The 14,606-nt window shown below is 38.9% G+C and overlaps 1 protein-coding gene across 1 annotated transcript in view; it reads left to right on the top strand.

The window, feature by feature from the left end:
* Positions 1–14,606, top strand: part of LOC120531168 (E3 ubiquitin-protein ligase MARCHF4-like) — a 239,051-nt gene that overhangs the window by 83,646 nt on the left and 140,799 nt on the right. Inside the window, exon 2 of the mRNA XM_039756333.1 lies at positions 1,848–2,003. Coding sequence (XP_039612267.1) covers positions 1,848–2,003 — 156 coding nt within the window. The remainder of the gene's footprint in view (positions 1–1,847; positions 2,004–14,606) is intronic.

The raw sequence follows: 14,606 nt of genomic DNA, 5'->3' as shown, positions 1-14,606 counted from the left end.
GTGTCATTGTAGCTGTGTGTCCATTTGGTTACAATAAATGTTGTAATGTTTGTTCAGTATCCTCTTGTGTCTCATCTCATTTTGGACGTCTTTTCCTCTTTCGATCGAGTCATGAACAGGCCTCCATTACCGGTTATAAAAGCTTAATTCATATTCTTGTGAATACTTCCTGTGTCTGAAAAAAACTCTCATTGATCCTTCTATGTCTTTTCTTGCCTAGTGTTTCCTGTTTCAATTGCATTTGACTGAGCAACCACAGCAAATGTGACCAATCAGAGCAAATCCAAACTGACTAATCGGATTGTTCTGAGGGGCTAGACACATATACAGGTATTAGCATTTTATTATATAAGTGGATTATTTTACATGTAACTATGAAAAAAATAGAAATGACCACTGTAATCAAAGCTGAAAAAAATGTTTGCATGTGAGTAGAAGTAAAAAGCACATCATTGGCGTAGTGCATTTCTACAGCGTTAGGAACAGAAAATAACAGTCATGTTTTATTTAATGGAAATATAGTAAGTGTGTTCAAATGTGAACTGTGAAATGAACACCATCTGCAAGTTGTGGTGCTGAGCAGCAACAAACGTCGTTTTTACCCACCTGAAGTAATGCAGTGAGCAAACTAAGATTTAAAGTGGGTTTAACATGTTATTATGCTTTTCTTTTCTTTTTTAATGCATATGTAGTGTAACTGGCATCCCATCTTGTGCCTGGTGCTGCTGGGACGGGCCTCTTCTCACCTATCTACCTCAACTAAATACTCTAAATTGGCTAAAAAAAGCATGGCTGAATGGAGGACGTAGTGCAGTCAAACAGTATTTTGCCTGTTTGTAAATTCAGTAATGAATGGTTGTTAAAACTACTATGGGATTTTGTACTTTGTATTATGGGAAGGTTGGCACCAGAAAAGGCATCCAACTGTAAAAATCATGTTGAAACCTCTATTGAACAAGTCTACTCAAAAAAAAGAGCTATGACTGGAGAAGAAGAGAAGGAAGAAGAAGTTCGGGCAGCATTGTGTATAGAGTCGTATGTTTTTTTGCCTCGCAGGTTGAGAGTCTGTGGATGCAGGGGCTATGTTTGTGATGACTCTAAATAGCCCCTCTAAGGTAAAGTATGTGGGTGGACATTGAACCCTGCAATGGAGTCGCACCCTGTTCAGGGTTAGTTCCTTTCTTGCATTCAGAGCTGTTGAGATTGGCTCAGGCCCCATGACTCTAATCCATGACTGGATTAAACAAAATGAATGGTGTGGTTAATCAACAATCACTCAGTGTGGTGTTAGACGTACCCTCTGTGTGTTACAATCTGATTTGATTGCCTGGCACATTCGGTACTCTTTCATGCAGATTCCTAAGTGCCCACAGCTTACATCACATTATCTTTACAAAGTAATTTCTATTTACAACAGAAAAGAGTTAATGCATCTGCTGGAGTCAGTGTAGTGTGCTCCTAATACTGCCATAATGGAATAATGAGAAGCAATTGTGAAGATGTACATCTGAGGGTTATTTAGAGTACCATGAACCTTTACTTCCACACCACCCTGCAGCATGCTGACATTCTCATGGTCTGCTTACAGACTTATGAACTGGGCCTTTGTTCTCAACTCAAAGTATTGTTAAAATCTATATTACCTTTTACGCTTTTCAGCAGGAAGCACAGTTACATGTTTTTATTTGAGTATTTATTTCTGTTAAATCATAGAAAAAGAGTCAGCTTTATGCCTTTTTCCTAAACACAGCATTGGTCAATGCATTTCTGTAGATCAAAATTAGATCTGGTCAAGAGCTGTTTCGAAACTATGACTAATGTGGACATTTGTTTTCTACCTTTCCCAGGGAGAACTGCTCAGCCCGTGCCGTTGTAGTGGATCGGTGCGCTGCACTCACCAGCCCTGTTTGATCAAGTGGATCAGTGAGCGTGGCTCTTGGAGTTGTGAGCTCTGCTACTACAAATACCACGTCATCGCTATTAGCACCAAGAACCCATTACAGGTAAACCAGTCAGGTATTGCTTTACACATATGAACAGATTTTATTTTGTAAGGCTGATTAAGAAACAGGTGCATTATCTTGTCTTAGAGTAATACTGGCATGGCTATAGGGTGCAATGACAATTTTTAAACTACATGGCTACAAGAGGCAGCTGACACATGGCAACAGAGACCAAAGCCAAGACAAAGCAGAAGTTGGGAACCAGAAATAAAAATGTAGTTTATTGACTGAGATGGAAAAGCAAACTCAGAGAGCAGATGTAGTTCAAAGGAGAGCAGTAATCAAACACTAGACATAGATGAAAGAAAAAAATAAAGGGAACAGCAATTCCAAAATATAGAAAATCCAGCACACTAGACCAAAATGCTAAGGTTTTTCACAAAGAACGATTAGACAGTGTCCTTAAATGCATGCCGACGAGTGGGTTCTTTTATATTTTTCCATACCACTTATTGCATAACTGCCACCTAATCGATTTTGCCAAGCAACAACACAACATGAATTTTTTGAACTGGGAGATGCACGGCACACAAGTTCCAAAAAGCACTTTCAATGATGTCCACTAGAGGGAGATATACTGCCCTACTAGATACAAAGACAAACACAAAATCTTTATAAAAATAAAGAGTCTTATGTTTCACAGATCATCCGTACAGCACAAAAGACATAAAGCATTTGCCTGAAATGAAAGACAGCCTAAGCAAACAAATCCCAAAGAGAAATACAATGGAACCTCGGGTCTCGAATGTCTCGGACCATGTACAAATTGGGTTACAACCAAAAAGTTCGCCAAACTTTTGCATCTGTTCACGACCATACACTCGGGTGACGAACAAGCCAGTATCCCTTCTGGTTCGTACGCACCGATGATTTCCACACGTGTTCAGTCTCTCCCTGTGCATTTCCAGTGTATTCCCTGTGCAGCAAGAGAGAGAGAGAGAGCGCAAGAGAGAGAGTGCGAGAGAGAGAGAGCGTGAGAGAGCGAGTAAGTGAGTGAGAGAGAGAGTGCGAGAAGGCAGTTAAAGAATGCACCGGGCTTGTTTTTAAAGAAACTGCAAGGTTAGTTTTCTCTGTTCAAGGTTTTCTCAGTGTTATTCAATGTTTTTACATTTAGTTTACTTTTACGCTGTGAATTCTATGGTATTACTAACTATTTTTGTGCTTAAAAATTTTTAAAAAAATATATTTACATACAGCTCGTACGGTCCGGAACGGATTAATTGTATTTACGTACAGTCCTATGGGGGAAATTACTTCGGGTCACGACCAAATCAGGTTGCGATCAGAGTTTTGGAACGGATTACGGTTGTGACCCGAGGTTCCACTGTACCAAGAATAGTCGAAATACAGAGTGAAAGGTCAAAACACCCCATAGATCCCAAAAAGCACAAGGCACAGAAAAATCACTGAAACACTCACCAGTTCTAAGCGCAATTAAAATGCACCGCCACTGAACTTTGGAAGACCCTCTGGATTTATAGGGCGGTGGGCAGTTCCTGGCAGTGATTGGCAGGTGCCCTGCCTCTTGGGGGACCACCCACAAAGCACATGAGACAGCTTACAGACAAGATTAAATACAAAGAGCAGTGCATGTATTCAATAAAAGAAACATTAACATAAATAAATGACACAAAAACTATCCAAAAAGAGCCAAAAAAGACTTTGAACCCCAGCCAAGTGAATAACCCTGGCTAAAACATGACATAGGACAGGATCAAAGGCAATCAGTAACATTCCACTTTTTAAAATTAGTTTTTATTTCTATACTGTTTTCATCAGTCAATTCATGATCAGTTTAGTTTTATGAAGTTTTGACCATTTCTGTCTTCTATTTTTTTGTTTTTAATGACTTACCTCAGATTGTTTTTATTTTGAGAAAAGCATTTCTGTTTAATTTTCTTTTTCAATGCCATTCAATAAAGAGTAAGTGTTTCCATAGTGTTAGGATTTTAGAGAAATGAAGATACGTTCAAATAACACACCATGCAACTCTTTTTGCTCAAGCCATCTGTTGAATTGTTTTCTGAACATATAGTAACATTTGTCTCACTCATATTGTCGCAGTGCTCATCTGTTCCAAGAGCAGCCTTTTTACTTGTAAACTTTGTATCACGTATTACACAGTACTTTATGAAGGCAGGTAATTGTCACAAACTGTTAGATATTTCCAGATTCAATAAATAATGTAACTGTACCTGCACACTCACTTTTTGAGGTTGATCAACTGAGGTGAACAAACAGCAGCTTTCTGCGGACACAAAGTAAAACGTGTTTTTTCAGTATGTCAAAGACCTCAAACTCTTTGTGATTGCAGCTTAAGTGCATTGTAAATTTGACAGGGTATTTCCCTTTAAGTGAGTTTTACAAACCCAACCACCTACATCAATTACGCACTTGCACTTGTTACTGTTTATGTCTAGTGTGACATTCTCCCAGACAGACGTTTTATACTTACAGTCAATTGTGTGCCATGTGTCCATGTGCAAAAACACATTCTTTCCAGTGAGCTGACAATCATTACATAGCTAGTTGATACAAAAACGAGGGACAATCAACTATAGGCTAACAACAATTGGTTTACTTTAAAAAACAGGAACAACACAGTTTTGTTTTCCACCCATTTTAATTTCATTTCAGTTAGTTTTTGAGTATGAAGTTTTAATTTCAGTTTTTCACTCAGCTTTTAGTTTTACTGTTGTTTTAACAAATAAAACACATTTTTATGACTCACAATACAAAAGGAAAACAGAATGAATGGAAATGACCATGAGAGGAAACGTTAAACAAGCCAGAAGACCAAGAATCAAGCCTATCATTCATCTAATCAAAACTTAGAAATAGAACCCAAAAGTCAGAAAATGGGAAATCTATATAATACTGCCTTGTACTAATCAAAGTTAAAAACAAAACCTAAAAGTCAGGAAATGTTGATCTGCTCTGGCCCCCAAAACATTTTAACAGTGCTCTTAGAAAAGAGAAAATTGACAATTTTGGAAATGTCTGCTATTGCACAATGAGAGCAGCAACAAGCTATGGCAGTGGTTCTCAACCTGTGGGGTGGGCCCCCCTAGGGAGGCGCGAAGTAACAAAAAGGGGGGTGCAAAGATGTGAAAAAAAGAAAACAAGAATCAAAAATATGAAAAGTAAATCTATTGAAACCAGAACAAATTAACTTAAACTGCATTCTGATACTAGAAAAATAAATATAGAATTAGATAAATATCGATAAAAGTTAAGTCGGTATAATAAAATATGCATTTATGATATATCATTAATTAAAAAAGAACAAATTGGTATTAGTGGGCTCCTTTCAAAAAAAACATTAGGGGGGCACGATTAAAACTGTTATGAAAACTCTGTCGCAAATACTTAAAGGTTGAGAAATGCTGAGCTATGGAATTAAACAACGGGTTTAATTAACAACAAAAATCAACGCCTAATTAAGGAACTGGATGGAATGAAAGTAGTTGGAGTTTGAGACCTTGACTTAGTTGGTCTTCTGTTGGCTCACTCACTTCACATTTTATTTCTGTTTAGGTGCCATTTAAGGAAAGAAATGAAGCAATTCAGAGGAATGATGAAGAAATTCAGGGGGTAGAAATCTTAAAAAAACAAATCAATTAAAATGAATTCAAAAGAATATAATTATCAGCAAAAACGGGCCACTAATTAAGAAAAGGGCTAGAATGAAAACCTGCAGCCACTGGAGCCCTCCAGGACCGGAGTTGAGGACCCCTGCTTTACACAGTCTCACATGGTCATGACGAAAGCCTGACTGGGCCCAGAAGGTTAAAGCGCAGTGTGAGTGCAGGCAAGCGGGGGAGTAGGGAAGGGGGACAATCAAGGTTGGGCATTGTATAGAACAAATGTGTCTAGCGTGAGTACAACCTAAACAGCACTACCTTATACTATGTACACACATTAAAGGTTTTTGTTTAGTTACCCACAATATAACATGCCAATATCTGTAGCGACTCTCCTATGATGTAAATTGTGCAGCCTACGACACTACACTCTGTAGCCACTTCCACTACAACACCACAAAATGCTGGCATCCTAGTAGAAACAATTAGGTGATTAAAATGAAACAAAATAATTCTAAATAAATAAAAATGAAATCCATATTACAACTAGGGTGGCATGGTGGGGCAGTGGTAGCGCTGCTGCCTTGCAGAAAGGAGACCCTGGTTCGCTTCCCGGGTCCTCCCTGCATGGAGTTTGCATGTTCTCCCCTTGTCTGCGTGGGTTTCCTCCAGGTGCTCCGGTTTCCTCCCACAGTCCAAAGACATGCAGGTTAGGTGCATTGGCAATTCTAAATTGTGCTTTGTGTGTCTGTGTGTGTATGCCCTGTGGTGGGCTGGCGCCCTGCCCATGATTTGTTGGCTGGGATTGGCTCAAGCAGACCCCCATGACTCTGTAGTTTGGATATAGTGGGTTGGATAATGGATGGATGGATATTACAAGTAAGTTCTGGAATATGAATCTCCGCCCCAATAAAAAACATATTGGACCTTCAAAATTGAAACGGAACCTAAAAAAAACTGCATAAAAAATTTGAAACAGCCGAATCATTATAAGTTTTAGGTTTAGATTTGTTAACAATAACATTGGCAGGCAGCTTGTGAAAGCAGGGACTAGTGTTGGCTTTACTGTAGCTAGCATACTTATAAATCAGTCTGATAGACTGGGTGCTGTAACAAGTTAATCAGGCATTGAAGCATTAAAAAGGTATCATTTGAAAAAAATGACATCCTTATGTAATGCCTTTTATATCACTAACTAGCAAAATACCCGCGCTTCACAGTGGAGAAGTAGTGTGTTAAAGAAGTTATGAAAACGAAAAGGAAACTTTTTCAAAATAACGTAACATGATTGTTAATGTAATTGTTTTGTCACTGTTATGAGTGTTGCTGGCATATATCTATACTAATAAAAGGCAAAGCCCTCACTGACTCACTCACTCACTCACTGACTCATCACTAATTCTCCAACTTCCCGTGCAGGTAGAATATCTATATACATATATACAATATATCTATATACATATCTACATATACACATATATATATATATATATATATATATATATATATATATATATCTATATATACATATCATATATATACACACACATACATACACACACACAAAATTATATATATGTGTGTGTGTGTATGTATGTTTGTATGTATGTGTGTGTGTGTATATATATATATATAATGTAGATAGGTGTGTGTGTGTGTATATATATATACACATACATACAAACATACACACAGGTATATATATGTGTATATATATGTATGTGTCTATATGTGTGTGTATAGCTTTGGTCACTGAGTGCAAGGGAAAAATTATAAAATATAGTCTATAAGTTATTAAACAGTAAAACATTAACGTTTTAAGAAGTACAGGTACATTGAGCACTACTGGAGTGGTTGTGGGTAAACTACATTTTAAAGACTGTGTAACACAACAGGTAAGTAGTACTAACAGCAGCTAAAATGTATATGGATGATCTCTCAGTAGTTGATCCCTTTTGAAAGGCGCTACATGACGGCTGTGGTATAGAAATTACATTTTCTATGTGAACGTTCAAATTTCTGCCTCTGGTAATGTGCCTTACCGGTATTACCAGAAATTAAAGAAAATTAGTTTTGTGTCCTCTGCAGTGTTAAGAGAGAAAGGCTTTGGTTTGGGATAAAAGGAAAAAGGTGTAAAGAAAGGAAAGTTGCCTTTTCTTTTATATAGTATAGAGAGATGTGTTCGCTGGCGATATGATCGCCTTTTGGGGACAGTCGCGTGGGTCTTGTGTAGACTGGTGAGGCGTCCCGCCATTAATCGGCTGTGATGGCACTGTCAGTCCTCCACTCCTGTGCGTATCTTCATAATCCGAGCTGAGGACCTCATAATCGTATACGTGCAAAAGAAAGTGTGAATCGCCTTAATATTACTTTGCTGCGGTGTAGAAAAGAGGGTCCCATGTTTGCACTTGTCTGGGCTATAGCTCAGGGGGAGGATGAAAAAAATTAAAAGTGCTCACTTTGGCTTAAGGCAGAAGCGCAGTCAGCGTCTCAAAGGCCGGCACAGCTATGCGCTCGCGCCGGATGCTCGACTTTTGCTGGGCAGGAGACCCCAGTTTTTGCAGACACGTTCACGATATCAAAAGTCTCAGCGCTCTTTGGAGGTCATTCATATATATATATATATATATATATATATATATATATATATATATATATATATATATATATATATATATATATATATATATATATATATAAAATACCCGCTACCGCAGCGGAGAAGTAGTGTGTTAAAGAAGTAATGAAAAAGAAAAGGAAACATTTTAATAATAACGTAACATGATTGACATTGTCATGAGTGTTGCTGTCATATATATGCCTGCCTGAATAAGTCACCCTCGCTTCGCTCTTACTTTTTTACCGTTCATTTAATCATGGCTAGTGGCGGAAAAATTATAAAATGGAGGGAGGATTACACTGAGTATGGCTTTACCAAAACAATTATTGATGGCGAATCGATTATTCATAAAGCTTGAATTGGTGATCTGTTTTTCTGTATTAACCTCATATTTTTTCATACTTCTTCTCAAACTAAGGTGGTGCGAGGGTAAAATAAATTGGGAACCGCTGATCAATGTAATCGGTGTACCAGGAAAGTGTGATTAAATGCATTATTTTTTAACGCGTTATGGAGCACATGCATCGAAGCTTCTCAGCTGTGCTTGTGCTAAGAAAAGGAAAGATTTTAAAAATAACGTAACACGATTGTCAATGTAACCTTTTGTAAGTAGTGCCTGGAGGATTCAGTGTGGGGAAACTCTAGAGACAGTGTGTGTATTAACTTGTGGATTTTTCTGTGAGTATTTGGTGGCAGTGTGACGAAGTTGCTTCGGAAGACGGCGTTAGCCGCGGAGCTCAGCTCAGAGTGAAATGAGGTGAATGGGAGGGGAGATGATGACGTGACTCTTCCACCCGTCTTAACTGTCAATCCCCCCACAAACACAGTCTCTCGGAATTTGCATAAGTACAGCCTTTGACCAGCAATTTGAACTTAGTTAGAAAGTGATCAAAATTGTTGTTTATACCCTGCATCCATTAACACTAGAATTACCAGAGCCTACGAAAAAACTCGTAATTCCGTCCCATCTTAAATTGCTTCTTAAATCCTTCACACCTCTCCGCCAGCGTCCTTTGTCTTCTAAATGTGCTGATAAAGAGAAGCTAGAAGCAGCCGGCTATTCCATCCCCCCACGCATTTCATGTCTGTTCCGTTTCTACAGTTATCTGTGTTAACACATTGTTAAAACAGAAACGTTTTTTATATTCTAGTAGTAGATGACAAAATGTAGGCATAAACTATATAATGTATGAAGCCTGAAGTCCAAATAGCAAAGAAACATTTTCATAAAGGGTTCAAATATAACACAACAATTGTGCTTTTATTCAAAAATATAACTGCAAAAACAAAAAGCCGCCTTAACATGCGACATTGACAACAGGTTATTATAACTTCTTCTGTGGTGTAATAGAATCAGTTCTTGCCTTGGAATCAAAAGGTTGCGAGTTCGATTCTGCACTACTACTAGCCACTTTCGGTGTACATTGCATCGAAGGTTCCCAGCTGTGCTGGTGCCATCTCGTGCTATGTCGCTTTAGTCCTGGCACTTAAAACTTTCTCTCAGTTTTAGAAACACCACCCTGACCATCTCATCTTCCTCTCCATAAGCAACCCGTGAATATTTACCCGTTTGCTAAACTGCATGTGCTTTGTTTCATCTTAATTATATAATGTCTTTTTCTTCCTGGTTTTCTACTATTCCGCCCCGGCGTTGAAGCTCAGTAAATGGAAAAACTGCTTCAATAAAAGCATACATTTGATTTCAGTCTGTAAATGAGCTGGTGCAATTTATGATCCTTGTGAAGATTAGCTTGTTCAGAATCAATCCATACTAAAGACGCGCCATAGCTCTGCAGTGTACCATGATGCATACTAACGCCCCCCCAAAAAAACGGGTTCTGACACACAAATGCTGGCGAAGCTGCCTTCTTCGTATCTCAACGTCACTTGATTTTCTTTTTATTCAGTTTTATTGAGTGTTCAGTCCCCGCATGTTGCTGTATGCTGTTTCTTTTGTACTCCAGGACATGCAGAGGAAAAAATGGTAAAGAGCAGTAACTTCGGCGCTATATGCAATAATCAGACACTCCCCATCTGCCCGTGTCGTTCAAACACAGGAACATATATTGGGGTAAAAGTATAACAAAAGTGCACTTTTATTTAAGTGCACTTTTTCCATCGCCTTTTCCTGTAAGAAGCAATGTACACACTTCTCTCTATGCTGTGGTTTCTATTACACACCTGAAAGAAAGAGACAATATATGTGAAAATATCATCGCACTAATGCAATATTATTTGAAAACGAATAGCGTCAGATTCGGTGTGAATTTATACAGGAACTGGAAATTCTCTGATGCGGGACCTTCCCCCAGGGAAGAAAGTACAGTGTCAGGTGCTCATTCAGTGTAATAGGAACCATAGCACAGAGAATTGTGTGCACTGCAACAAGTACACGTGTCGTAAATGTAAGAAAGACGGTCCTTGGGTGTGTGGGAACTGTTAATATTTGAATGTGATGATTTTATATAGCACGGAATGAAAATCAGCACTTCTTAGCATTGCACCATGCAAGCTGTCGTATCAATCGCCTACTGTAACTTGCTTTCTTTTTTCTTCGGTTATACAGGTAGTCTTGAATAAAAGTGCACTTGTTTTGTTTGCGAAATGAAGTGTCTGCGTGCACTTTTCAAGGCATTACACGTGTATTTTTTGAGCATGCCCATTTGAGCAGTATAAAAAGTATTGAAAAGTAGGCCCATAACAAAACAACGGGCAGATGGGGAGTGTCTGATGATTACATATAGCGCCGAAGTTACTGCTCTTTACCATTCTCTCCTCTGCATGTCCTGGAGTACAAAAGAAACAGAATACAGACGCGCTATAGCTCTGCGTTGTACCACGATGCATACTAACGCACCCCCAACCGGGTTCTGACACACAAACGCTGGCGAAGCTGCCTTCTTCGTATCTCACTGTCACTTGATTTTCTTTTTATTCAGTTTTATTGAGTGTTCCTGCCAGTCCCCACATGTTGCTGTATGCTGTTTCTTTTGTAGCCCAACAATGAGGATCTTATGAGCCAGATCACCCTCGGGGAAACGTGCCACATGGCCATAGTGCCATAACTGACGCTCCCTCACAATGCAGGTAATGTACCTCATTCGGGATTCCATGAGCAACCGCTCATTTGAATCAAAAAGTCAAACCAACGGTACCCAAGGATTTCCGGAGAGACACAGTACCAAAGGAGTCCAGTCTTCATCTCAGGTCACTGGATAGTGTCCATGTCTCACAACCATATAGCAAGACATTTTATTTTTTGACACAGTTCCAACTTCAAATTAAAATTCTTTCATTATTAATGCTCTACCTTTTCCAAGAGGCACAGCCACAACATGCAAATACAAGTAATGCTCAGTTCTTTTCCCTCTCCTATTGCTCCTCCAGGTGAGTGTCATCCACCTCCACCTGACTCTTATACTCGGTCTCATCCCCTTTATCAATACACTTCTGCAATTGACATGACCTGCCGTTATAATTATAGTCTGTGGTATACAGAGGAAAGAGAAAAAAATGAAACTTCATTAAAATTAAAAATGTAATTATCGATATTAATATTTGTGATGGATTACAATTTTAAGTGAATTTTTAAATCTAAACGAATCTGCTTTCTGTTTTTATTTGCATTTTCCATACTGGCCAAACTTTTTCCAAGTTGGGGCTTTATGAAGGCTGCTCCTTTATGCCCCATGTTTTAATTGTAATGACTATAATGCTGCTGGAAAAGTATCCAATACCAACCCAACTCTGTTATGCGTTCAGAACCTGGATAGATGGATGCTTGTTCCAGAAAACATAGACACTTGTCGATTTTATTTGTTCATGCAGTGTATCTTGTGAGGCCATCTTTTCAGACAATAACTAGCCCCAGTCTGACATGACTGTTGTCTTTTAATTTTCACTCAGTGCAATTCTCTACAATGTAAAGACCAATCTGTATTTACTAAAGTGAGGTGGAGGTCCTGGACTGGCATATCAAGAAAAGTAATCAGCCCAGAGCAGGGGTCAATACATAACAAATCAGAAGGTAAAATAACAGGGTTAGACAGGCTTGGAGTTAAAACAAAGAAGACTCAAATCCAAAGGTAAAAAGACCTTGGAAAAAAACTGCCAGCGCTAAACTAGAGGTATTTTCTTTGATGCCAAGTCCAGAGCACACGGTTTGACTGCTAAAACCACGTGACCCTGCTTTACAACATCATACGCACATCCCTCCAGCAATGTATGGCATCTTGGCACCAAAATCCAAAATTTCAGGAAAATGATATTCTGCTGAAAGAAGAGGACTAAATAACACATACTGTATACTATAAAAGTAATTACAACATGTTACATTTACAGCTAAAATGTGACAGGGTACTAACAAATTATTGATGTATGATGGCACTTGTCAAAGCTGCTCACAACAATATCTGGACCACGTGCTCCTCTGACACACTAGGTGGCAGCATCATTGAGTGATGCTACCTGTATGAACACCTGCAAGACATGATAGGAACTGTAGTCCCATGGGGCAATCTTGTCGAGTTCTGTGGGTGATGCCAGGGGGTGATGTAAGGGTCCATGACATCTACTTTGAATAGTTTCCATTTGACTTTAAGTTTGGTTTTCCTCCATCAGACTGCACCTCATGTAGGAGATGTCTAGGGATCATCTTTACCCTAGACCCAAATCATTTCTGATGGCTCTTTTTGATCCTGTAAATTAGCACTTCTTCATCTGCTTGTGTCAAATTATTTTATTCTGATTGTCTTTAACTCATACCTTGCACAAAGTAAATTGTGTCCATTAATGCAGGAGCCTTGATCCTGATTTTCGGGATATTTACAGTCTATAGGATTATATACTGACTACATTAGGTGGTTACTGCTGTCAGCGCAGAAGATCCTGCTGTAATAATAAGCACTGTGGCAATAATCAAATAAACAATCTATGGTTTATGAATGTATAGTATATGAGCCTGGCAGACACCTTTAATTGAGGTTGTCTCGCGTTAAGAGTTTGACACATTTAAACAACCTGAATGAAACCATTACGAGGGTTTCTCCTGAAAACACAGCAGCTGCTGTAAACTTCCCAAATGAGGGTTTAAATTACTTGTGAGTCATCCTTTAATAAGATACATTTTCTCTAAGGCTTGCTGTTGGTGAAGCATCCAGCTGTTGTGTTCTTGTTTAGAAGCAGTTCTGGTACAGGAGGCTAGAAAATGAAGAGGTGTGGGGGATTTTAAGGAGAGCAATAGAGAAATGGAGCTAAATAAAGAAAAATGAAGAGATGAAAAAGAGTGTGGACTGTTAAGACGACATGATTTGATACTACACATCAGCACAACAGTGGCGGTGTTGTCCATCTAGCATTAGATTTGGAATGAGATGCAATCTTAGGCCAACAGGCAGATTCTAATGAGATTTGCTGTTGGATAATGAAAGTGAATGATCCATGAAAAAATGTAGAATGAAGATATGAATAAGTTAAAAAGTTAGTAGTATGTCTTTCATCCATTCCATTCATTCATTCATATGCGTCTACTTTGTCCGGTTCTGGATTGCATGAGTGGTGGTATATTTATATGTTCTAAAAAAATGGCTAAATTCTTTGTCTTACAAGTTACAGAACATGCAATTGTAGAGAAATTACTAACAGGTGTTATCACTCTCACTTAGATCCAACTAGAAAGATCACAGATTTAGTAATCTGTTGATATGGTTTATTATATTTGATTAATGAAGATGCATTGCAGAGATCTGGAAGATTGGGATAGTGTTTAGTACTGCAGCCCCACAGTCCAAGTCTCCTCTGAGTGCTTTAGTTTCCTCCAGTTGTAGTGTGTATAACTGCATTTAACCTGTGAGGTCATGATGGACTGGCTTCCTGCCTTGCATGTCATACTGCCAGGACAGACAGCCATTCCCCATTGCCCAAATAGAAAAATCCAGAAAACTAATGAACAGTCATTTATGAATATTGATCTGTCTATTGTAGATGCCATAATGGATAGACAGGCATCTCATATTGGATGATAATTAACATCTTGCCCGGCAGAAGGCCATTACAGAATAACAGCATGGATGGAGGTACACCCCGGCCAGGATGATATCTAGTTCTAGTGCCAGCTGGGGAAAAAGACTAATGGATTAACTGGGGGAGTTCCTCCACCAAAGACAATTTATTCTCCAGTACTCTAGGTGGCAGTGTGTCTCTGGCATGGTCCCAGGATGGACACCAACACGGTTGTGTGGGACGTGTAGTTCTGAAGAGCAACCCTGTTATGGTCACTGGGTACCACCAACAGCAGACTTCCCTGTTTTGGGGAGCTACTCCACAACCCAGAAGTGCTTTTGTTGTGCAATGCTATGACACCAGAAGTACCCCCAGATCCAACATAAGAGAAGCAGAGAG

The sequence above is a fragment of the Polypterus senegalus genome, chromosome 6 (assembly GCF_016835505.1).
Source record: "Polypterus senegalus isolate Bchr_013 chromosome 6, ASM1683550v1, whole genome shotgun sequence".
NCBI lineage: Eukaryota > Metazoa > Chordata > Cladistia > Polypteriformes > Polypteridae > Polypterus > Polypterus senegalus.
This window is presented reverse-complemented; position numbering and strand designations above follow the sequence as displayed.